The sequence below is a fragment of the Antechinus flavipes genome, chromosome 2, assembly GCF_016432865.1.
Source record: "Antechinus flavipes isolate AdamAnt ecotype Samford, QLD, Australia chromosome 2, AdamAnt_v2, whole genome shotgun sequence".
Taxonomy (NCBI): Eukaryota; Metazoa; Chordata; class Mammalia; order Dasyuromorphia; family Dasyuridae; genus Antechinus; species Antechinus flavipes.
Window position 1 is genome coordinate 617,415,678 of NC_067399.1, and position 26,994 is coordinate 617,442,671.

At 33.0% G+C, this 26,994-nt stretch overlaps 1 protein-coding gene across 1 annotated transcript in view; it reads left to right on the forward strand.

Annotated features, from left to right (window-relative positions):
- Positions 1-26,605, forward strand: part of PARG (poly(ADP-ribose) glycohydrolase) — a 116,396-nt gene extending 89,791 nt beyond the window's left edge. The window contains exons 16-18 of the mRNA XM_051981866.1: positions 12,417-12,522; positions 21,553-21,681; positions 22,423-26,605. Coding sequence (XP_051837826.1) covers positions 12,417-12,522; positions 21,553-21,681; positions 22,423-22,589 — 402 coding nt within the window. The 3' untranslated portion in view covers positions 22,590-26,605. The remainder of the gene's footprint in view (positions 1-12,416; positions 12,523-21,552; positions 21,682-22,422) is intronic.
- The last annotated feature ends 389 nt before the right edge of the window (positions 26,606-26,994 follow it).

The following is a 26,994-nucleotide window of genomic DNA, read 5'->3' on the forward strand; positions in this document are numbered from 1 at the left end:
TCCATGTCTGAATATATATGTATTAAAAAATTAAACAGTTTTTAATTCACATAGAAATAAACTAATCTGCCCCTTAAAAATTATTCCAAATCTTCCTTGTTGACATTTTCTCTAAAATGTGTGCTTTCAGTATTTTTAAAAGGAAAAATAAAGTTGGTATTATTGTGTGACAGTTTAGATAGGTTATTTAATGTTTTCTTTAACTTGACATTTTAGTAAACATTTAATATTTTGGTACAATTTATTTTGTTCCCTATAACCATTTACCTCATTTTGCTGGTTGGTAAAAGTATAAGATGTCAGAATCTTTCACACTTTTCATTCTAACTGCAAGTATGTCACAAGTTCATTGTGGTGGATATATTCAAGAGAAGATATATTATCATCTCATCTCTGGCTTTTACCACAAGAACATTTTATCAGGTTGTGCTCAGTAGACACTGTCTTCAATAACATTAGCTGCCAAATTGATTTTTTAAAAATTCAGGAAGGTTCTTAATCCATTTACAATGTTGAAAGGATTTAGCTTGATTATGCACATTGGTCTATATCTTAGTTCTAAGATTATATTATATGTGGGACTTTTTTTATTGCTATAAAGCTTCCATACCTGTTTAAAATATATTACTTTTTTTTTTTTAATGTTTAGAACTTTCAGACTTCCTGCCAAAATATCCTTCTGTTTAAAAATTAAAGTGAATGTGCATATTTGTTTTCAAAGTTACATTTAAGGTGATGTGTCACAAATGACCTTCATGCCTACAAAAATTCTACATTAAAAAATAATACAACACAAATTATATTCTATAGTTGTTTTTTTTTTAAGCGTGACATCTATTTTCAGTTCTCCTCCCTTTTAAAGCTGAGTTTGAAAGACAGGTTGGCAGTTGTCACATGTAAGAAATTCTTGAGAGGTGGACATGTAAATCTTCTCCATGCTTTTATTGTCCAAATAGTTCTTTCTCTTAACAGTATAAAGTATTTGTATGGCCTTTCATTACAAAAAAAGTTATCAATGAATCTGTTGTATTTTTTTTAATTTATATATTTTAAAATAAAACAGAAATGAGGAGAATCCTATCCTTTGATTTTTGTATATGAAGTTTGGATACAAATGAGAATGCAGTGATTATCCAGAAATATCAGTGGAATCATGGATTTAGTTTACATCTGCATAATAACCATGGACTATAAATGTAATTTTAATTATATGGTAACAAGAATTCTTTTTGGTATTAAGACAGTCTTTGTCTTGAACAGATTCTAAGTAACAATTTGAAGTCGGTCCAGAAGTAGAGAGAGATAAGGGACACATTTTTAAATTATAACCAAGCACTATTTATTAAATATCCATGTGTGAAAGATACATAATCATTAAGATTGTAGTATTTTGTGGAATAGGTGGAGGAAAGCTTGAAGGAGAAGTATTTTAAAGGAAAATAAATAAATAAGAAACTGATGTGATTATCATTTAAAACATTATCGAAACATCTTTATGGATATATGATATATTTACTGTGCTTTCTTATGAATTATGTTCTTAAGTGATAGATTTGCTGAAGAAAACTCAAGTATATTTTTGGCCTATTGGTTGCACTTTCATAAACTTTAATAAATCTGTGTTCTCACTGATCATAAGTATTCTTTCTACTGTTGAAAATTCTAATCTACTCATCCTATTATGATCTTGTCCATGTCTTCCAAAAAATCCCCATAGGAGATCTGTTTAACATGCTGAAATCCTCTTGTTGGTCTTTTAACATTTTGTGTTTATCTGTTAAGCATGCAGGCTTTTTCTCTTCTTCGCTTTCGTTACCCTTCTAGTCCAAGTCCTTTTCCAATCAGAGATTTCCTTATTGATATCTCTGATCTAAAATTATCATTGACAATAAGTTGTAGCCATTTGGAATCACATTCTTTAATTAGATCAGGCAGCATCAGCAAGAGAATATTGATATTAAAAAGTTTGAAAAGTGCCATAGTTTTTTTTTTTTAATATGAAGAATTGTATTATCATAAGGAAAAGAAATGCATTTTAAAAAGTTATTTTTTTTGTACAAATGCTACAGAACTATCAGTACTAATGTATTTTTTTTAATTTATTAAAGCTTTTTATTTTCAAAACATATGCATGGGCAAAATCATGTATTCGAATTTCCCCCCCTTCTCTTCCACCCTCTCTCTTAGATGGCAGGCAATCCAATATGTGTTAAACATGGTAAAAATATATGTTAACTCCAATATATGCATATATATTTATACAATTATCTTGCTGCACAAGAAAAATCAGATTTAAAAGAAAAAAATGAGAAAGAAAATAAAATGCAAGCAAACAAAACAAAAAGAATGAAAATGCTATGTTGTGATCTACATTCAGTTCCTATAGTCCTCTCTCTGGGTGTAGATGACTCTCTTCATCACAAGGTCATTGGAACTGGCCTGCATCATCTCATTATATCAACACTAATTTAGCCTAAAAGATGTTAGTAAAGGGATGCTTTTATTTTGTTACTGATGAGGAAAGAAACAATGAATTTATTTATTAAATGTCAGTGGTAGGTTGACTAGGAATCTAAACCTTAGGGCCTCTTATTCTATCTACAAAAATTGCAGTCCTTCAAAATTAAGACAAGTAAAGGAATTTTCTTTTGCTCATTGATAGTATAGCCATCCAGGAAGTTTATATGATCCACATATTCTGAATTTAAAAGATTTCATTTGATATTATGTAAATATAACTTTAAAGAAACAAGCTATACTCAGGTCATTTCAGAGATAGCTTTTGTTCAATTTTTTTTAAAGCACAAGAAAATTAACAATATGAATGGGAGAATTACATTTGATAGAATAGTTTGAAATCACTTTTTATGAAGTCATAATTTAATAGTAATTTTGTATATCTTTTTGCTATATTCAGTCATTCACCTGTTCTGTTGGTTTTTTGATTTGCTGGTAAAATCTGTTAAAGGGGAATAATGTTGCTTTTTGTCAAACTAAAACTATTAAACAGTTTTTAATACTGTCATTTATCAGTTATATATTGACATCTAAAGCAATAATTTGATTGGGAAGATAAATGAATATGCCATGTAAAATCATAAACAATCTGTCCCTGTGAAGAATGAACTAATCAAATGAAGTTTTGGGGCTTAGCATACGTTCACTAGTGATCATCCTCTTAACCTTCTGTCAGTCAGATGATGTTGAGGGAACCATCCCCTTGATCCCTGAAGAGAATCTCCATCATTGGTATACTTTGAGAATCCTAGAGAATCAACTGAAAAAATACTAGAAACAATTAAAACTTTAGCAACATTGCAGGATATAAAATAAATCCACATAAATCATCAGTATTTCTGTATGTTACCAACATAGTCCAGCAGCAAGAGATATAAAGAGAAATTCCATTTAAAAATAACTGTAGATAACATAAAATATTTGGGATTCTACCTGCCAAGACAAAGTCAGGAACTTATGTAAACACAATTATAAAACACTTTCCACACAAATAAAGTCAGATCTAAACAATTGGAACAATATTAAGTGCCCATGGGTAGATTGCGCAAATATAATAAAAATGACAATTCTACCTAAAAAAGAGAATTTCCATCATTTCCCATTGTTTGTAGAGATGATGGATTTAGCTAGTTTGCAACATGGAAAGGAATAGGGTATTGAGCCAATGTATGAACACAAAAAGTTCGATACTGGCAGCTGGTTCTTCTAGGGCTTAATCCCTGATGGTCCTTCCTTGATATTTTTGTTTCTTAGGTTTTCAGAAGTATTAGTCCAAGATAACATTTATAGAATTTTTTAAAATTCTCAAATACAATCAGTTTTTAAAAATACTTTGGAATTTTGGTTTGCAGGATGACATAGTGTACACAGTGTTATTTGATTTTGGAGACTGGATTTAGCCCTGCCTCTGTGTTTTGACCGTGACTCTTGATCAGTCAGTTACCCTCCCCAAAGTCTAAGCCAGAGGTGTCCAACATGTGATCTGCAAGTTTCCTTCAACCTATCACACCTATCACATCCAAGTGTAGTCCAAACTGGATGAAAATGAAATTGTGAAATATTTAGCAAAATTTTAAATATATATAATGAAGCATAGATAATATTAATATGTGGTTTTGTCAGCCAGTGTGCTGCCATAGGGATACTTCTATATATTTTAGTGGTCCCTCTTTCTATTTGTGTTTGACATTCTGCTCAAAGAAATTCTGTGATTTTAAATTTCAGAAAAGATGCTAACTGGCATTGATAGAAGGAGTTGACTCACCCAGGAGTCCTGTACCAAGAAATCAAAAGGTGTTAAAACCTGAAGAAGTCAGCCTTAATCAGTATTGGTGCTAATTAACATATAGTAATTAGTATTATTTGTTAATTTAAATTCAACTATGGAAATTTTATTAGATAACACTAACAAGGAAGTCTTTTAAATTTTGAAAATTAAAGTGGTTCTATTAATTAATGTTAATATGGGATTAATATAATTGTTACTAAAAGATTGGGGGAATGTAATTCACTAAGCAAATTTTACAGCTCAAGATAGCTGCTGCAGAAACTTGCTCAATTGAATGAAGAGACCAAAAGTTTGGTTAAACTATGGGTTTTGGGGGCTACATTAGACATGAAATGTATTCTTCCTGTAGAGCATAATCCTGGAGCCTATAGAGTTCCATACCTTGATTTCTTTTTTCTTTTGTTTGAATATGTGGATGCTTTATTAACAACTAATTAGACTCTAAGGAAAGGTTTGTAATAAGAGTAATCATAAACCTATACAAATATAAATTATGAATTCTTTTTAATATACAATATATGAATACATTTCATGCATGAATACATGAATGCATATTTTTAGAGTTTTTTTCATTTGACATTGAATACTTAATATCAAATTAAGGGAACCTAAAGATATAACAATTCAAATATATCTACATTTTTTTTAAAGAAAGAATTATATGATCAGTTCCAATAGAACAGTAATGAACTGAACCAGCTACACCAGGGAAAGAACTCTGGGATATGACTATGAACCACTACATAGAATTCCCAATCTCTCTATTTTTGCCCACCTGCATTTTTGATTTCTTTCACAGGCGAATTGTACACTATTTCAAAGTCCGACTCTTTTTGTACAGCAAAATAACTATTTGGACATGTATACATATATTGTATTTAACTTATACTTTAACATATTTAATATGTGTTGGTCAATCTGCCATCTGGGGGAAGGGGTGGGAGGAAAGAGGGAAGAAGTTGGAACAAAAGGATTTACAACTATCAATGCTGAAAAATTACTGATGCATATATCTTGTTCATAAAAAGCTATAAAAAAAGAATTATTGAATTGAATTGAAAAAAAAAGAACATTGAATATTTAGTGTCAAATATAAGAAACTCTAAAATATGTAACTCAAATATATTCATATCTTTAGGCATAGGAAGATTCAGAAGGTTTATTTCTTAAGATCACAGCAATAAACACGTTTTTAATTGCATTGCTTTCATATGATAAATTTTTATCAAGGAAGTATGAATTTTCAGTGGTATGTATTGCTCACTTTTCATTGTTTTTTTTTTTTTTTTCCTGGAAAAAATAGAAAAAAAAGGAAAAAAATGAACAGAGTGTGTGTTGATTTATATTCAGTTTCAGTAGTTCTTTCTCTGGATGTGGATCTTGTTTTCTGTCCAAAGTTTATTGGAATTGCTTTGGGTCATTGAATCTCTGAGAAAAACTAAGTCTTTTATAGTTGATCATCGTATAGTCTTATTGTTACTGTGTATGATATATTCCTGGTTCTACTTGTTTCACTCAGCGTCAGTTTGTGTAAATCTTTCTAGACCTTTCTAAAATCAATTGTTCATAATCTTTTTATAGAACAATAATATTCCATAACATTTATATGCCATAACTTACTCAGCCATTGTAATGTTTTCTGTTTTGGTTTTCTTGGGGTCTCTGGGAGCAGCCTTTGTTTCAGTTCAGTAATCACCACACAAGTAGCCTATCTCCTTCACTTGAGACTTGACTAGTTTTCTTAGAGGCCTACCTCTCTTCTTGATTCTGAGAGCTTAAGCTCTTGCCTGTCTTCTCTACCCTCTGAATCTCTCCTAATGAATCCTGGCTAAGGCTCCTAGCTTATATGCTCTACATTGAGTATAAATCAAAAAGGTTCATTGGGACTTTGCTCTATTTTTGTGAAGGCTTCCCCTCAATCTTTTCCTGGGAGAGAACATCATGCTTTTATTGCAGCAGTAGCAATTTGCTGGTATGCTGCTGTGGAGTAATTAATCTATGCTGGATGGTCTGCATACTGACCTTCACCTACTAGTTAGTCAAAGGTGATTTGTACATTAACTCCAGTTTGCTTATTGTGTTGGACTTGTGTATCCTGCATAATTCACTATACTCCTAAAGCCACAACAAGTTTTGTCCAGATTCTAAACACGTCCTTGCTATAGATTTCCAATCACTAGGGGCTAAGATTTCATAAGCCAAATTCTCAAGTAACATCTTAACATAAGATGATGTAGCCCCATAAAGAGTGCAGCCATTTTTCAAATCCTTAATTTTTTCCAGATCAAAAGGAGTGTATCTTCTCCTTTGTTGACCTGAAGAGTCAAATTCTTCAGTCACAGGGTATGCTTCTATTAAATCAGATATATCCTGTCTTTCTTTTTTAGCCTTAACCAGTACCTTTTGTAATCTTGTCATAGGCTGCTTCATAGGTGGTGCTTATTGTGTTATTGCCTCTCCCTCTCCTTCTTCTCCTTCCACCCATGAAGGATTAATTGAGGGGGGAAGGATCATGAGATGGGGAATGCCCTAATGGCTTCTGCTGTGAAGCACCACACTCAGAATTGTATTTAACTCTTTCTTGTCTAATTCTTCATCCTTTTCACCTAGTTTGTCAATTTCCTCCCCTTCCTGCACTTTCTTCTTTTTCCTTATTCTATAACTTATATTATTATGTAATATATATATTATATAATATGTAATAATTATATAATTATGTGTAATAAGTTACATATGTAAAGTGTTTCTTTAGAAATTGAGTCAGGTCTGTTATCACTGTAGTATTCACATAGTTGCTCTCCTAATTTCCACTTCTCTAGATCTAATTCTTTTTCCTTAGAGAACCAAGGAGATGTGTATTGTAATGTTTCTAAAAGTTCAATGATCTGCTCCCAAATTACAATCAAACTTTGGCTTTTAATGAGTTTAACCAAACTTTTGACAAATTTTCCTTGTGGTGGAGAAATCTCCTTTCTAAACATATGTCCCATTTTAACTGAAATACTACTTTAACCCTTTGTAAAGTTTCCTTCTTGTGCTCATTCTAATTTCACAGATGAAGGTTCTTGGTCCCATGTTCGGGCACTAAAATGTAATGCTCTCTTGTTCAGTTTTCTTAGGGTTGCTCCCACAGACCTTCATTTACTATCACCACACAAGTATAGCCAGGGGTTAAAGTCCAAATCCTTTATTATCTCTTTCAAAGTCTTGTCTCTTTTCCTGGGGCCCGGTTAGCTTTCTTAGAGGCCTATCTCTTTCCTTGGTTCCAAGAGTTTGAACTCTCACCTGTCTTCTCTACCCTCTGAATCTCTCCATGAGTCCTCGCTGAGGCCCTTACCTTATATGCTTTTCACTGAGTATAAACCAATCTTTATATCATTAGGAAACCATTATTTCTTATAAGATTAAATCTATCATACTGAACCATGCTAAACTAGATGATTACATTGACTCCTCAATTCCACTGACTTAGCTCCTTGTTTCAGGTTCAGAATTCTGGCCCAAAACAAGCCATTCCCCAGCTGATGGGCATCCACTCAGCTTCCAGTTCTTTGGTACTACAAAAAGGACTGCCACAAACATTTTTGCATATGTGGATCATTTTCCTTTATGATTTCCTTATGATACAGACCCAATAATGGCACTGCTAGGTCAGAGAGTTTATGCACAGTTTTATGGCCCCTTAGGCATGGTTCCAGATTGCTCTCCAAAATAGTTGGATCATTTCACAACTCCACCAACAACGCATTAGTGTCCTAGTTTTTCCACATCCCCTCCAACATGTCATTATCTTTTCCTGACATTTTAGTTAATCTGAGAAGTGTGAAGTGGTACCTCAGAATTGTTTAAATTTGCTTTTCTCTAATCAATAGTGTTTTAGAGCATTTTTCATATGACTATATGAATTTAATGTCATCATCTGAAAATTGTTCATATCCTTTGACCATTTATCAATTGGGGAATGACTTATATTCTTATATATTTGACATGGGATCTTTATATATTTTCGAAATGAGGCTTTTATCAAAAACACTGGCTGTACACTTTATTTCTCAAATTTCTACTTCCCTTTTAATCTTGTTGGTTTTGTTGTGCAAAACCTTTTTAATTTAATGTAATCAAAGTTGTTCATTTTACATTCCATGATGTACTCTGGTTCTTCTTTGGTCATAAATTCCTCTTTTCTCCAAAGATCTGACAAGTAAACTATCCCTTACTCTCTTAATTTGCTTGTGGTATGTCTCTTTATGCCTAAGTGAATTATACCTCAATTCTTTAGCTTTTTTACCCCTTACTTTCTATACTGCATGCCTGCTTCCTTTTCTTAGGTCCTTATTTTTTTCTTTTTTTTATCTTTTTTCTACCTCTGATGCTTTCTTGCTTTACTTCTTACTTTCTTTTTTCCTTCTTGCCTCCTGAACTTTTCCTCCTTCTTATCTTTGTTTTTCCTCTTCTTCTTAGGGCTTCTGGCCCTGTTTGTTCAGTCCCCGTTATGAAATTTTCTGACTCTTGATACCAAAAATCCCTGATTCTGTTCCCTAATTCAGACTTCCCACTACTGCTGTGCTCCAAAATTATGTCTTACCTATGGTTTTCCTCATGCTTTTAAAATTCAGTTCTGTGGTGTGGACTTTAATGGAACTTTCCTCAAGTTATACCACTGAGTTTATCCTCCTGTGTGGCTAGGGGAAAAAAGAAAATGTGTGGGCCTGGTCCTAAGAGGGCTTTCTCATTAGCCTCTTCCTTTGCCACAGGAAGAAGTTAGTCACTATTGTATTTTCAGTTTCTCTTCTGTTTAGTCTTCATTTTTCACAGAAGAGAGGTGATTATTGTTAAAGAGAAAAAGATTTATTGATCCTTCCTAAGTTTAGTGTGATTGAGGATTCAATGTCCATCTTGTGGTTTGGGTTACCTGAGCTGGAAGGAAATAGAGGCTTTAGCCAGTGATTCTCATTTTGGCCATCTATGCCAGAAAAAAGAGACATAAAAAGGGCTGTGAGTTTAGAGGTTTTCTTTTTTGAATCTTCTTTTTTTAGCTGTATTGGTACAAACAATCAGTTTATATAATCAGCTTGCCATTTATGTCTGATTATGCTGATATAAAGTAAGGATTCTGTATGTAGTTGAATGATGTCTGGTTCACATTTGTAACTTTTACTTGTTATAACTTAAGTTCTGTTCATGTAATATTCAGTCTTTGTAGATTGTTGTTCACATGGCACGACTTCTCTGTTATTTAAATTTCACACCGAACTTAAATATTTTCAGGAATATTTAGTGTTATAATTTTAGTGTATATTTACTTATGCCCAAATAATCAAAGTTTTCTACACTCTTCCTTTTCATACTTGGTTTCACACAATTATTTTTGAACAGAGGTCAAGTAAAATATCCAGACTCATTAAAAAAGCCATTAAAGACAGGGAAAGGCTAATAAAAATTCTTAAAAATACTGTTCAAATATGCATGAAAAGGAAACTGGAGAAAGTGAAGACTTCCTGTTCCTTATGTAGCTGTGACCTGACGGAAAACTGCTTATCTTTCGGTGTGAAAAATTTGCTATTCATCCTTATGGCATAATGGCAGGAGTTGTTATTTCTCAGCAACTTGGTTAAAACATTGAGTTTTTCGATATTTGTGACCTGAGAGAGATTTTCTGAAGCCCCATATATCTGATGGAGCAGGTAATTTGTGGACGCTTGTGTAAGCTCTGTACTGCAAGCATTGAATAATAGTGTCGTACCAAATTATAATTAATATCTGTCAGAATTTACAGCCTAGATGGGGGTGGAAAGAACGGGTTTATTAATCCACTCCAGACAATGTGTTAAATAAATTTTTATGCCTTTGCAAAAACTTCACTGAGTGATTTACTACTTTTCTATATGTGGATTTTGTAGAAGCATCTTTCTTTATCCTAGATTTTTCCCTGGGAGCATTTGTCACAGATCATTTTCTTTCCTTCATTTACTGTTGTACAGAAACCTATATTTTAGGCTTTATTTGGCACTGGAGAAAACACAGAGCAGATTTACTTGACTGTAACATTAAGCTTTTTAATATTGTCTGATAGAAAATATGTGTGCTAGAAGCCAAAAAGTCCAACTATCCTGAGAATAAAGATGTGGAAACTGAAAATTCTCAGGCCCAATAGTTAATTCTGCCAATTCACCCAATGTTTAATAAATATTTACAGGGCATATTATACTTTCCTGTTGTTATTATATTGCCTTATAACATCAGAAAGTATCTTAGAAATAATTCTAGTTAAGGAATACCATCCACATTAACATATCCCATAGATCATTATCAGCTGTCTGCCAGATTCAGGGAGTCCCAGGGACTGGGAGTCAAATCCCAGGATGCAACCAATAGGCATTTAATCTCATTGAACCTCAGTTTTTCACCTGTAAAATGGGAATAATAGTTATTTTTGTGCTATCTTAACTCATGAAGCTGTTGTGAGGAAAGTAGAAGTTATTTTTGTTAATCAGAATTCTTAATAAACTAGTCATTGTACATTTTAATTGTATTTTATTTTTGCCCCAATTACCTGTTAAAACAATTTTTAGCATTCATTTTAAAGATTTTAAGTTCCAAATTTTTCTTTGTTTTCTCCTCCCCTTTTCCAAAAATCGTAGGCAATTTGATAAAGGTTATGCATGTGCTGTCATTAAAACATATTTCCATATTCATCACAATTGTGAAAGAAAAAATTCATCAAAAGAATAAAGTAAAAAAAAAAATGCTTTGATTTACATTCAGAGTCCATTGGTTCTTTATCTGAATGTGGATAGTATTTTCCATAATGAGTCCTTTGTATTCATCTTAGATTATTGTGTTGGTGAGAAGAGTTGAGTTATTCATAATAGATTATTCCACAATATTGTTGATACTGTGTACACTGTTTTCCTGGTTCTGGTCATTTTATTTTGAATCATTTTGTATAAGGCTTTTTGGTTTTTCTGAATTCTATCTACCTATTCATCATTTCTTATTGTACAATAGTATTCCATTATAATCATAAACCACAATTTGTTTAGCCATTCCCTAGTTGATGGACACCTCCTCAATTTCCAATACTTTGCCACCACTTGAAAGGTTGCTGTAAATATATTTGTATATGTAGGTTCTTTTCCCTGTTCTATGATATCTTTGGTATATAGGCCCAATAAATAGTATTGCTGGATCAAAGAGTTTGCCCAGTTTGGTTCCCCTTTGAGTATTGTTCTCCAGAATGGTTGGATCAGTTCATAACTCCACAACTGTGTATTAGTGTTCCAATTTTTCCACATCCTCTTCACCATTTGTCGTTTTCCTTTTTTGTCATATTAGTCAATCAGATAGGTATAAGTTGGTCCCTCAGAATTGTTTTAATTTGTATTTCTCCAGTCAAAAGTGAGAGCATTTAAGATTGTGCATTTCTTAAATACCATCTGCATATCTGGCTGGGTGCATAGCTCCTGTGGAGAGGTGCAACAGTGAGCTCTCATGGGATTTCAAAGGGAAACAAGCACCTTTCTAATAAGTAAAAGTAATTTATATTGTTGTTTAGTTGTTTTTACTCTTTGTGACTCCATTTGGGGTTTTCTTAGCAAAGATACTGAAATGGTTTAGTATTTCTTTCTCCAGCTCATTTCATAGATGACGCAAGTAAGGCAGGGTTGAGTGACTTGTTGAGGGTCATATCAAGTATGTGACGCTGGATTTGAACTTAGGAAAATGAGTTTTCCTAACTTAAGGCTCAGCAATCTATCCATTGTACTACCCCACTGCCCAAGTAATTTATAGATCTATCTTATTAGCTCTTGCAGTATATGTAACTGGTAGAATTTATAAATCATATCCACTTGTTGTTCTTTACTTTCAGCTTAAAAAAAAAATCTAAGTATATAAGTGGTTCAAGGATTTGCTTTGCTTTTCATGAAGGCAGTCAATGACAAAAGCTGAAGTACAATTAAAGCTTCTCACTGTTTACTTTGAACTACATTTTTTTACTTTCCTCAGAAAAAGAATAGGCTAAAAAAAATCCACATGCATGGCTTTTCTTAAAGCATCTTAACAAAAATACATCTGCTCACATGTTGATATATTTCTTGTTTTCCTATAGGCTTACTGTGGTTTTTTTCGACCTGGATTTTCTTCTGAGAATCTTTCAGCAGTGGCCACAGGAAACTGGGGATGTGGTGCCTTTGGGGGTGATGCTAGACTAAAAGGTGAGTGAAGAAAAAAGAAAAAAATGATAGTTTTGTGTATGTTTTGATTGGGCCAGAAGTTAATTCATTCCCATAATACTCCTTTTTTTCTTTTTATTATGAATTTAGACATTATCAATAAGTACTTCAGTATACAAAGAACAAAAAAAAGTTTTGTATGAAACTGAACTTGTGTTCTGTAGGTTTGTTTTTTTTTTTTAATAATTTATAGTAATTTTAATATATTAGTAACAAAATTTCCCTTTTATGTCGTGTTTGAATTTTTGTTTCTCTTCTGAGTATTTTTAATGCTTATTACTGGTGCTCTTTCCCCCTGTTTTGTGTCTTCTTTATTCACATTAATTCATCACATTCTAGAAGCCTTTTCTTGTAACAAATACATATAATCTGGCACAGCAAGTCAATACATTGACTATGCATAAAAGTGTATTTCATTCTGTATCTCTAATCTGTCATCTTGTCAAGAATTGTGTGTGGTATGTTTATATTCAGCCTTTTTATTTTAAAGTTGATTGGTCACTACTTTGATTAGAATCATACAGTCTCTTTTAAAGAAGAATGAATTATTAAGGGGGTCATGATATAGATGAGTCAATTGAATAAGAAAAAGTGACTTGCTCAAAATAGTACAGTAAGTCAGACTTTGTATTAGAATTTAATATTTGTACTCTTCCTCTGGTCTTCATTAAGATGAAAAACACCTTATTAAAACTTTTCAAATGACTGAGAAAAGAAAAGTAAGTTGTTGAGAGGAGCATAGCATATGTACATGTGTAAATATTGAACTTTTAAGGCCAGGCTCTTTCTAACATAATCTTTTTAAAAATATAAAATGGGGATATAGTCCTTTGTGCAAAAATAAATCTTTTTATTATATACTCCCCAGAGTACCCAGTTTTTTGTCATACAGATAACATCTCATTAACCTGATTAGTCAGTCAACCATCAACAAACCAGAATGGTTCTTGAAGCAAAGCTAAGTCCTTGGCTTTCACTCTTTCCCACCCCCGCCTCCCCATCCCCACCCTTTCCCCAACCAGCCACACCTTAGAATAGTTACACATCATCATTCACATTATTCTAGGTGAGAAGACTCAGAATCTGTATTTCTGATTCTTTTGGCCATATTAAAAATAATCCAAATTTCTCTCAGTAGTCTCCTCACAACGTTGATCAAAGCCATTATTGCTTAGACCAGGGTTTTTTAAACTTGTTCTATTCATAATCCCTTTTTGCCTAAGAAATTTTTACATGGTGCTAGGTACACAGGAATATAAAATAGCTATACATAGATATACAAATCATACATGTACTAATAATCATAATTTCACATTCCACATATTCAGTTAAAAGATTCCATATGGGGTCATAACGCACGTTTCAGTGAGCTGGGGCTTAGAAGACTCCGCCATTCCCTTGGTACACTAAACTTTCTCTTCAGGTATTTCCTGAAGAGAAAACATTTCCATTTTCTTCTGCTCTCCTGAGAATGCAAGAGATGGCTCTAAGCATCTGATTTGCATCAAATGAAAGCAACATTACATTTGTTCTGATCCCTCAGACTGCAGAAGTTGGAGCATATATGGAAGTTGCACATTTAGATTTGATGTCTGAGCTAAATCTTACCAGGTATAATGTAGAATGATTTTTTTATTCAGGTATGAGATGGACCAGCTCGATTTTAAGGCCAGGCTCTTTCTAAGTGTTAGGTTCTAAGATTCTGTAACAATGTGTTTGATTATTATAGGGAGAAAAGACTCTGGTCTCTTTTAAAAGTTATCTTTCATAGTTAAGCACCAGTGAAAGTATTTTTTTTAACTAGACTATCTGTTAGGAAAAATCATTACAATATGGACTGTCTGCCAGGAAATAGGATTAGTGTCATTATTTAATCATTTGTTATATTGATTGTAGTGAGATTTACCTATATCTAGTTTGTCTACAAACTGGTTGAATGATCTGTGTATCCTGTAATCATTTTCATCCTTAACTTGATCTATCATCTCCAGATCCTGTGATCCTTGCAAGTATAATTGTATTTTGTATTAACTGATAGTTTTTAAAGTTCAGCAATATTTTAAAAATCTAGTAATTTTGCTTATCTCAAAAATGTAATTCCTGATTTTTTAAAGTTCAGCAATACTTTAAAAATCTAGTAATTTTGCTTATCTCAAAAATGTAATTCCTGATTTTCAGTCTATCTCGTTCATTCTTTATTCTGAGTTTGTTTTAGGAAACCTATTTTCTACTCTAAGCTTATTGATTTTATGACAGCCACCTTTTTTCTGTTTTTCACAAAGTAAAATGGATGACCAAGTTTATGTCATCAATCCCCAAATATAGTTCTGCCATAGGCCTGGCCCTATTTGATTGTCAGCTCAAGATGTTTTATACATTGGCATAAGATTTCATTCTTAACTGCATTTCTCCAGTGTATAACCCTCAAAAGAATGAGATAATATCTCAATTCAAAACTAAATTTTTTTTCCATAATCACCTTTTAAGTTATATTGGAACTTTTTGACGCATTCATTTCCTTAATCTTTTATATGTAGTCACTTATCAGTTGCTAATTGCCTTCCTAAAATCCCTTATGCCCGTCCATTCCTCTTCTATTTTTCTATAAACATTCTAATCAAGGTTTATCATCTTAGTTAAAATAAGTCTTAGCTATTTTTGTGCCTCTAAGCTTTCTTTTGTAATACTGTCAGACTGATTTTCCTTAAATGCTGTTGTCATCATGTTGTTCTTCTAACCAAAAAAAAAAAAAAAACTTTTTATGAACGCTTCTTTGCAAACAAAAGTGCTACCCTCTGTCTGTCTATCCAGTTTACATATTATTTTGAATTCTTATATTTAATGTCTTTTGCCTTATTCTTTAGCCTTCACCCTCATGTCAGCCAACTTTTTCTTTCCCTCTACAACTATCTAGCACACTGCTTCTGCTCTTGTATGTGCCTCTCATCATTCCCTGAGTGTTGCATGCTCATTCTTGACTGACTGTGTTCCCCTTGCCTGGAATGCCCTTATCTATTTCCTGCACCTATCTAAATTCTATCTGTCCTCCAAGGTACATCTGAGGTTTCTGCCTCTTTCATGAAATTTAGCTTGACTTCCAACCTTTGCTGGTCTTCCCTATCTATAAATTCTTAATGGATTTATAGTCTATAGCACACAATTCAAAATATTAATAATTTTCCACATTACCTACAGAGTCATCAATATTATTGATTATGGCATATTTTGCTTTTGCAATTTCTCTCTTTCCTGCTGTTAGTCACATCCCACAGAGAAAAGACAACCTTGTCCTAGTCTGGGTGTTGTCCTGGACTCTTGAAGCTTATAATTATGGAATACAAGTGTTTGGCATCAGGGGATTTCCCAGGATTGAGCTATTTTATTTAGTACTGCTTGATGGTAGTTTGGCATTTCGCATGTTAATATACCTCAAAAAAGATATACATCTTTTTGTGAAAGGCTTGTATTTATAGTAATGAATATTTATTTTACCTGTGCTGTTAGTGAAATTAAGTTTTAAGGTATGTTATTAGAGTCTTTAAAAAAAAAAAGTTTACTTCTAGATTGGAAGGGCACAAAGAAGGTAAGAAATTTGTTAAAATATCTTTTTTTTTTTTAATGGAAGGCAACAAAAAAATTTTTTTTAACAAATACATTTTTTAAAAGAAGCACAAAACAACCAAAAGTAGCATCTCTAATTTCAGTCATTCTTCTTAAATGTGTCAAGACATAAGATAATTTGATTATTAAGGAAGTGGCATGTTGTTCTTGCAGACTTGATCACATACAGTTTTATCTGTGAATTACTGAAGAAGAGAATATATAACCTGGATTTGATTCAGTCATATTGAGTAGCTTCTCAATATAGAAAATGGTAGACTCAAAAATTACAGAAAAAAAATTTTTTTTGTAAGCACATACAATGTAAGTAACCATGGAGAGAGACAATAAAAATGATTTTAATTCAAAAATACTTTCAACTATTTGTTGGAAAACCACAAATGCATGCCAAAACTTGAATTCATTAAAAAAAATTTGTCTTATTCCCCTGCCTTATATATGATCCCATTTCCCTAGCTCTAAATGCAAATTACTATGTTGTAACCATTACATGACAAGTAAAACCTGAAAGAAAATGAGGAGGGTGTATTCTATAGCTTGATCCTGTGCTCTGGTTTTTCCTTGAGAGTTACATGCTTTAACTGTCTTTTTCATGAAAGCTACCTATGACGGTGCTAATTCCATGAATAGCACTGCCACAACATAGTTATCTCACTAAAAGGTTTTTATGTAATCTGGAAATTATGTCTTAACCTATTTTATTATAGACCTTTAGAACTGCAAGGAAAAGCTCACAGCTAGAAATTATTGAGGATAATTGATTTTTTAAAAAAAGAATTCTGAAATAAATGATGAAAATTTCTAATTGTAGGCTTTTGAACTGGAAAAGACCTTGGAGACCATCTAGTCCAAGTATCTCAGTGTGTATAGATGAGAAACTGAGACTTTGAGTGACAGTCACAAACGAGTCATAAGTGACAGAGACCAGATTAAAATTTGGAGCCCTGATTCTAAGTACAGCCTCTTTCCACTCTAGAGGATACATGTTTGTGTAACCCTTCCAAGTATTGTCATATCTTTTGTCTATTTTATTCAAACGGAAAATATTTTAAGTATTTTTGGTCTATCATACAAAGCTGGGGGAGAATAACTGTAGTCGCAAGACTATTCACGATTACCTTAATCTAATTGATGAAAGCATATGTATATGCATGAAATAATAAACAGATATTCTTTAGGATATTTGTGAATTTGTTTTATATATAGTAATGATGATTAGAGATCCTCTAATTATGTAGATTCTAATTATATAGAATAGGCCAAAACTGAGATGATATCCTAAGTAAAGCTTTGTAGAAGAGACATGATTTGAGCTGGGCATTGAAAATAGACAGAAAGGAACAGGAATTGTTTAGATGGTATTTGGAGTGGGGGAGGGAAGGACTCTATAAGCCAAAGCATGGTCGTGGGAAATAAGCATCACATCTTAATGGGACAGTGATATTTGTCTGACCAGGGAAGTTGAGTTTAATTTTAAACTCAACTTTAGTTTATAGTAATTATGGGATACCCATGTTGCAATATCTTCTAGACAGTTGGAATTATATAACCTAATTTTTAGATGGGATCTGAGGGTCTAGATTTGAGGATCACCATCATAGAGATGGTATTTTTAATTGAAGTTGTAAGAGAAAATAATTTGTAGGGAAGTGAATGTACAAAGACAAGAATCCTGAAAAATTAAGGATTGATTGAGCCTTGAAAGATACCTGAAAATAATTGATAGAATAAAAATGCAATTAAAAAAAAAAAGGTAGGAAATTAAAGATAGCATAGGATCATGTAACAGAGAAATTATTTTTATATATACATGTCTGTTATATATAAAAGATACAAATATATGTTTGTGTGTTTATCTGTCTCTCTGCTTGTCTGTCTGATCCATCCATCCATTTATATTCGTCTACCTAGTTGTCTGTCTATAGATCTAGCCTCCAAATATTTTATTCACATCACTTCTGGAGGGGTCACAGAAGATGAGATCTGAAAAAACGCTAAATGAGACGACTGTCTTAACTTTCAAAACTTAGACTACAACCCTTGTAGCATGCATGTGTATCATTTAAGTAATCATACATTATAAGATTACTCTAGTGTATAGTAGAGTTCACTTCCTGTATCAATGACTGCATATGATATTCCTGAAGAACAGTCTTGTTTTGGTCTTCCTGAATTGTTTCATTCTTCGAGTGCATTCATTACAAAAAAGAGACCAAGTTTTTTTTTTTTTTTTTAATTAGTTTTTTAATTAGTCATGTATGCTTGTTTTGTATTTTGTTTTTTTTTTTTTTACAGCCTAAAATTTCTGCCAAGAAGAAAATTAAAACCCAATTCCCTGCAGTTCGAATTAAATAATTCCTTTGGCATTTAGACATGCTTGAAGTCAGAATCTGGTGCTTTTATACGATTTCTTGGACTCGGGCCACACACCAGACCTTGTTATATTGTGGATCTATTCTCTTTGTCAAAAAGAGAGGCAAAATTTAAATGTTCTTTAGAGCTGTAGAAATTTTTAGGTTTTTTTAAGTATTGAAAATCTGAGGGACAATATTATAGTTTAAAGTGTCCTTTTAACCATCATTATTATTAAACTATTTCTGAAAATCTTATATAATTTTTATATATTTACTATTTTTATACATTCAGGGGAGGAAAATAGTTTTAAAGTTTGAAAATGACTGATGTGAGAATTTGAATATTTGGAGTGTACCTATGTCAGCGTATTTATTAACATTATGTGTCCATGTTTTGTGTGTGAGTGTGTGTGATTATTCTTATCATTTATTCAATTATTCTTGTCATTTTCCTCTAAAATTCATTTAGCTCTTAGCATCCCATCAGCTCATTTCCCATTGACTGTTTGTAAAGATCCCCAGTGTGGAGCTATCCTGGAGTCTATTCTATGCTGAGGCCTGTGGTTCTAACATTAAGTCCTGGCTCTGGCACTTCAGTCACACAGTTTCTTTGAGCCTCACTTTGTTTGTCTGTAAAAGATCTTAATCTGTGCCTCCTTCTATTCCTCTATAAAGCGAGGAGGGCATTGGACTGACTTTAGCTGACGTTCACATAGCCCCATCTTCTGTCTGTCTCCTTTGGTCCTTACAGCTCCAGGACTTGTGGGCCAGCTTTGTGTGAGAGGGCCTGCCCCTCTTCCTGACCAGAGAATGTCTGAGCTGTTGAGTTGATGACTCCCTGGAACTCAGAAGGGTCTAGGCAGTGGGAAAGCTCTTGGCATTGAGGGCTGAGAGATCTGGGCTCAGTTCTGGTCAGATCACTCATGACCTGGGTGGCCTTGGGAAGTCATTTCTCTTCTTTCTGACTCCGTTTCCAAATATGTTTGGAAGGGAAGGGGGAAGGGGAGGGGAGATGATTGAAAAATCTCTTTCAGCTCTAAATCTATGATCCCATAAAATTGAAAATTCAAAATTTTCTCTGGCTTGGAGAGCTGGATCTGTAAAGGTCTTTTGTTTATTAATAACATATTTAGTCAGATTTTCATATTCCCACTAAAATGTAATAAATAATATGTCATATTTGTAGACGTTAGAGATTCATTAGCTTCAGTTTTGATATGCAAATTAGCTTACTTTGGCACCTTTAAAAATGAGTTTACTGAAGCTTTAATAGATAAGTTGGTTAAGTAGTTTTAATTAAAATATCATCTCTCTTGAGATAAATTACTCCAACACTTATGAGATTAATGAATTCCAGTTGTGGCACCCAGCAAGTTGCAGTTCCTTGGGAAATGTTAATTGATGAAACTTACCATATCCTTTGATAGTCTTTAGAATTGTAATCATAATAAAATGTCAAAGATTCCTTTCTTGACCTGATGTATATTGAATTATATATATTTTTTAAAAACTTAAATACAAAATAGGAAAAGAAAAAATTACCATATGTGCAACAGAACATGAGAGTATTTAGAATATAAAACATTAATTTTCCATTTCCCAGTTATATATTATAAATACTACATGTGTTCAGAGCTATCTTTCTTGTAGTTGAATTATGTTGTTTCTAAGTTTGTTATTAAAAGATATTTTAACTATTACATATTTATCATCGTTGTAATCCAACTTTCTTTTCCCTTTCTTGAGGACAAAGACATGTTCATCTTGACAATGCGTAATATAAACATGTTGAATGTTTTAAATTTTTTCAAGAATGAGTGATTTTATTGGAGTAGATGCTTCCTGTATTGACACAATCAATTGTAACTGATGGTCTTAGTGAATTGCTGTAGCTGAAAAAACTTACCCCTTCTGGTCATTCTGCTGACAATGAAACTTCTTTGAAATTATCTAAGTAATTTCTTGTCTGACCAAGACTCAACAGTCTTTCAGCAGCCAGGACTATGTTCTTATGACACTCTTTAGGAACCTAGAGTCACCTCCATGTTACAATAAAAAGTACTAAAAGAGGACTTTAGTGGAGGTTTTTAATTAGGCTTTTGAGTTAAATTTGAGTTTAACTTTGTAAAGGATCTTGGGTCTAGAAAACTTACCATGATACAGAGTAAAGTAATTGAGACCAAGAAAATCACATTAAATGAAAAGAACAGTAAAGAAATTTGAAATCTGAGTAATGGAAAAACTAGTGAAGGTCCTAGAGAAAAGATAATGAAATATGTTTCCTCCTTCACAGCAGAAAAGTAGAAGACTACATGGGGGGGGGGGAGAGTCTAGATGTTGTCACACGTGGTCCTTTGTTGAATATTTTTTGATTAATTGATTTCTTTGGCACAAGAGGTAGTTTAATTTTGGGAGATAATGGAAAATGCTTGTAATAAAAACAAGTCATCAGTAAATGTTTTTTTTTTTTTTTAATTTTTAAAAAGGGAATAAATCACAAGTTTAGTGATTTACTTCTCTAATGAGCACATCAGTACCTCTTCACTAAAACCCAGTTTTTTGTCAATGAAAGGCCAGTGACTAAGTTTAAAGTAAAATAATAACTATCTGAGAATAATTTAGTTTAGAAAATAGGACAGCCTTTTAGATGTGTAACTTAAGTGCTGTTGTTTGTCCTTAGTTCTTGAAGAGGACCATCTTTTATTTGTTGCTTTTTACTGTGAAATACTCATAATAAGGAATGACAGCAGATATGTCCATAGCATTGAATGTTTACAAGATCATTTATATATATTATCTTGATTTTCCTAACATTCCTAGGAAGTAGGTACATTTTTATAGTGAAGCAACTCTCACCATTTTAAAGATAAGAAAACTGAGGCTCAGTTTAAATCTCAGGTGATTTGCACAGCAAGGCTTTAATCTAATCTACTGTGGTAGTAGCTGTAACATAACCGGTTTTTAAAAGTTAGAGGTATCTTGTTATATATTGTTATAATGTGGAGTTGTGATTGGTATGATTTTTTCTTTGCTTAAGCCTTAATACAAATACTGGCTGCAGCTGCAGTTGAACGAGATGTGGCTTATTTCACTTTTGGGGATTCAGAATTAATGAGAGACATCTATAACATGCACACCTTCCTTACTGAAAGGGGACAGACAGTTGGTAAGTACTTGGTAATTTTGTCTCTCTTTTTAGAAGAGAGGTTTGTTTAAAACCCCGGGATAGTGTCACGAGTAGGAAGGAAAAGAATTTACTTGAGAAAGGGAGACAGAGTAGATGAGAAATTTCTGGTCTGAGGGTTTCGTTTGCAGTATTTTAGTGGGCCAGTGTGACTTTTTGTCTATGTCCTTGATATAATGAATAAACATAATACAGCTAATTCTGTTAAAAATCCTTGAATTTGATGGGACTGTTCATTCCCCCTTTCACAAGAAAAATGCAGATTAGCCAGGTATAGATAGGTGGCTATCAACTGAGTATCATGCTCATTGTTTATGGGCAGTTGGGTGTTGTTCTCCCCTCCACCCCCCAATTTAACCCAGAAAGTTTTCCAACATTATTCAGAAGCTGAATGATTAGGTAATGGTCAGTCATTCAATCATTAAGCACTTATTAAGTGCCTACTATGTGCCAGGCAGTCTGGGTTACTCCTTTTATCATCCAGCTATCAAGGAGAAGGCTCTGGATGCATGCTTATGAATCTGTACACTTAAAGACAAATGAGTTTTTGAAACATTTTATGTAAGATTGTTCTTCAGGCATGCATATGAAAAAGACTTCTTGGAACCAAATTATAGGATATGATCTTCACAAAACTGGAATGGGGGGAGGGAATTTTGTAAGTTTTATCTGTACGTTATTGTCTTTATTTTATCTTAAATAGTCTGATTTTTTATTTTCTAGGGCAAATTTATAAGCTGCTGCTCCGGTATTACCATGAAGAATGCAAAAGCTGTTCCAGCTCAGGACCTGATGTTAAGCTTTATCCTTTCATTTACAGTATCATTGATTCCTATGCAGATACCACCGACCACAATGGGAAAAGGATCGGTTTCCGTGGATTGGAATGAATGGGACTCCTTAGTCAACATGGAGCTTTTGTTTCCCCACTTCCCTGTCCTTCCAATATGCTGTTTGAATTGTTGGGTGTAATATAGGGACTGGCTTAACTTAATAGAATTGTGTATATAATCTTGCATTTGTAATCCAGTATGCTGTCTCATTTTGGAGAGATGGAATTTTTCAGGTTGTTCATTTAAACCATCTCTATTCTGATTTAGAGTCAGTTTTGCTAAATATAATTTTTTTTCTTATTCATCATATTTCAGTCCATATTCTATAGGCTCCATAGTTTATGAGATTTCTTATTGAAAAACTGTAAAAGATTTTTCTTAATTTTTCACTTTTCTTTTTTGATGCCTATAAATCACACAAAATGCCTCTGCAGCTAAGTGAGTACTAGTAAATCCTGGTTTTTTTAATTGACTGTGCTCACAAGTAATCCTTTCTCCTCCATCTCAAATTCAAGGATTATGTGTCTACATTATTTAAGTTTTTGATTTACACACACACCCACACACACACACACACACACACACACACACATTTATATACAGATAGATACACATATACGTGTTCACACATGTGTAGCACAGTATAAAAATTTGAATTAAATGTCTTCAATATAAAAATAATTATTATTTTTTAAAAATTTTTGCTGGTGAAGTACCATTCATATCAACTTGTCTGTCCTTTTTTCTTAAAACACATTTTACTTTATCATATTTTTGAAATCCTACAAAGATGGAGGAAAATGTAAGGGAAAGGAAGAGGTCTGTGTGAAAACAAAATACAGATTTAAAAGCATTGCAGCTAAAAAAAAAAAAAAAAAAAAAAAAACTAGGATCAATATATGTGATCAGTGGTGAATGAGGAAGTGTGTATAGCAAAAAATTAAGAACCGGAACTTGAAGCTAATTTATTTTTATTGAAATCATTCTGACATTTTGTGGGATTTTAAGAGATTTTCAATGGAATTTCATTTAAAAGTTATTCTTTCTCTTATAGCTGTATTTTCTTTATAGACCAGTTTGGACTCCAGTATGTTTAATTTGTGTTCATAAAAGATAAATGAAACTGAAGTGACAGAAAATTATTAGGCTTGGGCCTTATCAGGGACTCTGTCTTCTGTTCTCTTAACTACAGTTAGATGGACATACAACTGGAAACCCCCTGTGAACGGTTACATACTTTTCAAGAAATTAGAGAGAAGGGTTATATTAATGATTTGTTATGTCATGCACAATTTAAGCAGAAAAATATGTGACCAGATTTCCAAGACAGTTCTAGAATAACCAGACTATCAACTTTGGTTTGTAATCAATTAGTAGGAAATATTGTCGAGGTCAAGTTCTGTTGGGAGCACTTATGGACCCCAAGTGTGAGAACTGGCAAGGACCTCAGCTGCGATTTAGTTAATAACACTCACTTTAGAGAAAAAGAGACATAGAGGGCATATGCTTTACTGAAAATCACTTAGCAAATTAGTTGCAAAGCTCTGGTCAGACCTTGGATGTACTGATCTCAATCTGGGACTCTCCCTTCTTTGACTACTTCTTTAGAACTGCCTGGATCCTGTTCTAATAGAATTGAACTGATATTGTACAAATGCTTTCCCTTGTTAGGTACCTCAGGCAATTCTCTAAGACTATAAAATTTACAGTTAAGTTCCTAATCTGCATCACTTCAGGTGATTTTCATAATAGGAGTTTCCCATGCTGATGAAATCACAAATGTGGACCAAAAATATTGTTAGAAATAGTTGGCCATTCATTAGCCAAGGCTTGAATTTATTTTTGTTTACATACTTCACATAATAGCTCAATTAAGTTTTGAGTGATAATGTAAATTCATTTTAACCAATACTCATATAAAATTTCACATCCTTACAATAAAATAACATTAGATTCTTTACTGAGGCTACTCTGGGTCCTATTCCCTGACTGAGTAGTTCTTTGTCTACTTTCCCAAACTTCTGCCCTTTTGTGATCTTTCACCTTGAGAAGTATTTTCATGGCACCAATTAACATTAGCTGTCAGTATGATGACATTTTGCATTTGTTTGGTACACATATGATTGGCAGTAGCTTTTATTACAACAGCCAAAGATACTATTCATTTTCATGTAACCTAGCCAAATGCTTGAAAGTTACTCTTTTTTTTCTGTTATTAATATCTTTCACCTTTCCTTCCAATCCACTTAAACCTTTGGCATAGTAATCATAGTTAAATTTTATGTTCTTATCTCCACTTCAGTATTGAGTAGATTGTTGTTCTTCAAATCAGTTCAAAGTATACTGTAGAAATGCACAAACCCAGGTGAAGGTAACCAGAGATAATGGTCTTCCAAACCTAATGGCCCTCATTCTCACTTCTTGGTGCTGAACTAGGGAAATAAGTAGTTTCATCTCTTCTTTCCAGTCTAGTTCCTTTTTTTAAAATGTAACAAGTATAGTACATGTAGATGGCATAACTTTGAAAAAAATGATCATTTCTGTGTGGGGAAAAAGGTGGAGAGAGAAGTCATCATTAGATGACCAATTTCCTCCTTAATGACCTATGAGCGATTCAGACCAGATTGAGACTACTGAGACCTTTGTTATTCTTCATCCAGAAATTACCTGAGCTAATAATGTTTTTTCCACTGGAGTATTCAATAATCAGAGGAAGGAAAATTGCTATCTCTACTGTGAGATATTTATTGTCTTTTTATCTACTTGAACTAAAGCTAATGGTTTTCATTGTCATTTAATGGTGTTTATTCTTTTTTTTCTGTATAAATGAGAATAAAGAGGTGTCTTTATAACCATTCAGAATTTTTTCAATATATCATATACATATTTCTGAGAAATTTCTCAGGTGTTGGTAGAGAAGGAAAGTTAAATTTAAATCAAAACTTGACTATCAAGTAATTCATACCCTTACCTTCCTTTAAAGAGCAACAAGGCAGAAAAGCAAATGATAGTTGCATTCTTTATTAAGTGCCTGGCATTGATCATTACTCGTGAGTGAACATGTATAGGATTGGTTCTGCCATCTTCAAGTAGATAGTTCTGACCCTTCTTTGAGATGATGATGGCAGCACAGATATGTAAGATTAGGGTTTTGAAAAAGAGCTTTAACAGGAATTCTCTCTGACCCGTACACTTCTCATCAATATTACTTTTTAGGGGAGGGAAATTAACATGCACTTAATTCCCATCTGCTTTCCCCCTCTTTTTTTCTAGCAGTCTCTGTATCCTCATATAGGAGTGTGCTTGAGCCAGTTCTTTTTTCAGTGTGGGCATTTATACCTTGGAAATCAGCAAACATTACAAATCAGAGTCTTGTTGATTATTTAGACTTAGAAAAGACAATAGAGCAAACAATGCAGGTTAAATTTCAAAATATAACACATGTACATCTCCTCCACCCCAGGAGCTGGTTGTTAACATTTACCAGCATGTGTACTACCAGCCATCTCCAGTCTTTGTGATAAAACAAGGATATCCTAAAGGCAGTTTTGCAATTTAAGGATTGGAATTTTGTCCCAATAAAAACTGATTATACATATTCTATCTTTCACTTAAGTGGAAGGGAAAAGCTTTAGGATGAAAGGCAGGAATTTAAACTAGTAGCCAATCTTAAATAAGCATATATTAAGCACCTACTATGTACTAGGCACTGTTATAATAAAATTAATTATTTTGTGTTGTACTTTAGTTGTCACAGGACACAATTAATAGAATTGAGAGCTAAAATTTCCCCAAAATTTTTGACATCATCTATTCTAGTACCAGAGTTTTCTTGTCTCTCTCAACGATTATGTTATCTGTCAAGCCATAAGACTTAACAGTTTACCAAATAGTAACAATTAAATCTGTGTGTATCCATTTGACAAATGATTTGGTTTTTTCCTTACAATTTCTTCTAAATTCCTGCTTAATGCATCATAATCATTTTTATTTAGAGAATGGGAGGTGTCTGTATGCTAATGTTTACATGATTTTTATAGGAAGACAATAAAGACATTCTGATCATACTGTTACTACTACTTTGTTTCTTGATTAAAGTTGAAGTAGGGTGCTTTGGGTATTTGGGGGGGGAGTCAGAGAATAACTCTTGGAATATAAGTTTGTATGGGTTTATCATCTCAAATGTTGTATAAGAATATTTGGCTTGGTCACTATGAAGAAACATTAAAAGGAAAAAGAATTACTTGTCAGATAGAGGGACTAAAAAGGGGGGAGAAGAGTCAGTTTGAATCAAAGCTTTTCTATCTTAGGTCTGCTTCACTAACTGATTTTCCTGAATTTCATTCTACTATAGTCCTAGGAGAGGCTTTGAGGGAAAAGGGATTTAAAAGAAAAAAAAAAAAATAAAGATTCAGACAAGCTTTCCTAGAGATGTCAGTCAAGAAGCCTGAGTAGAAATGTC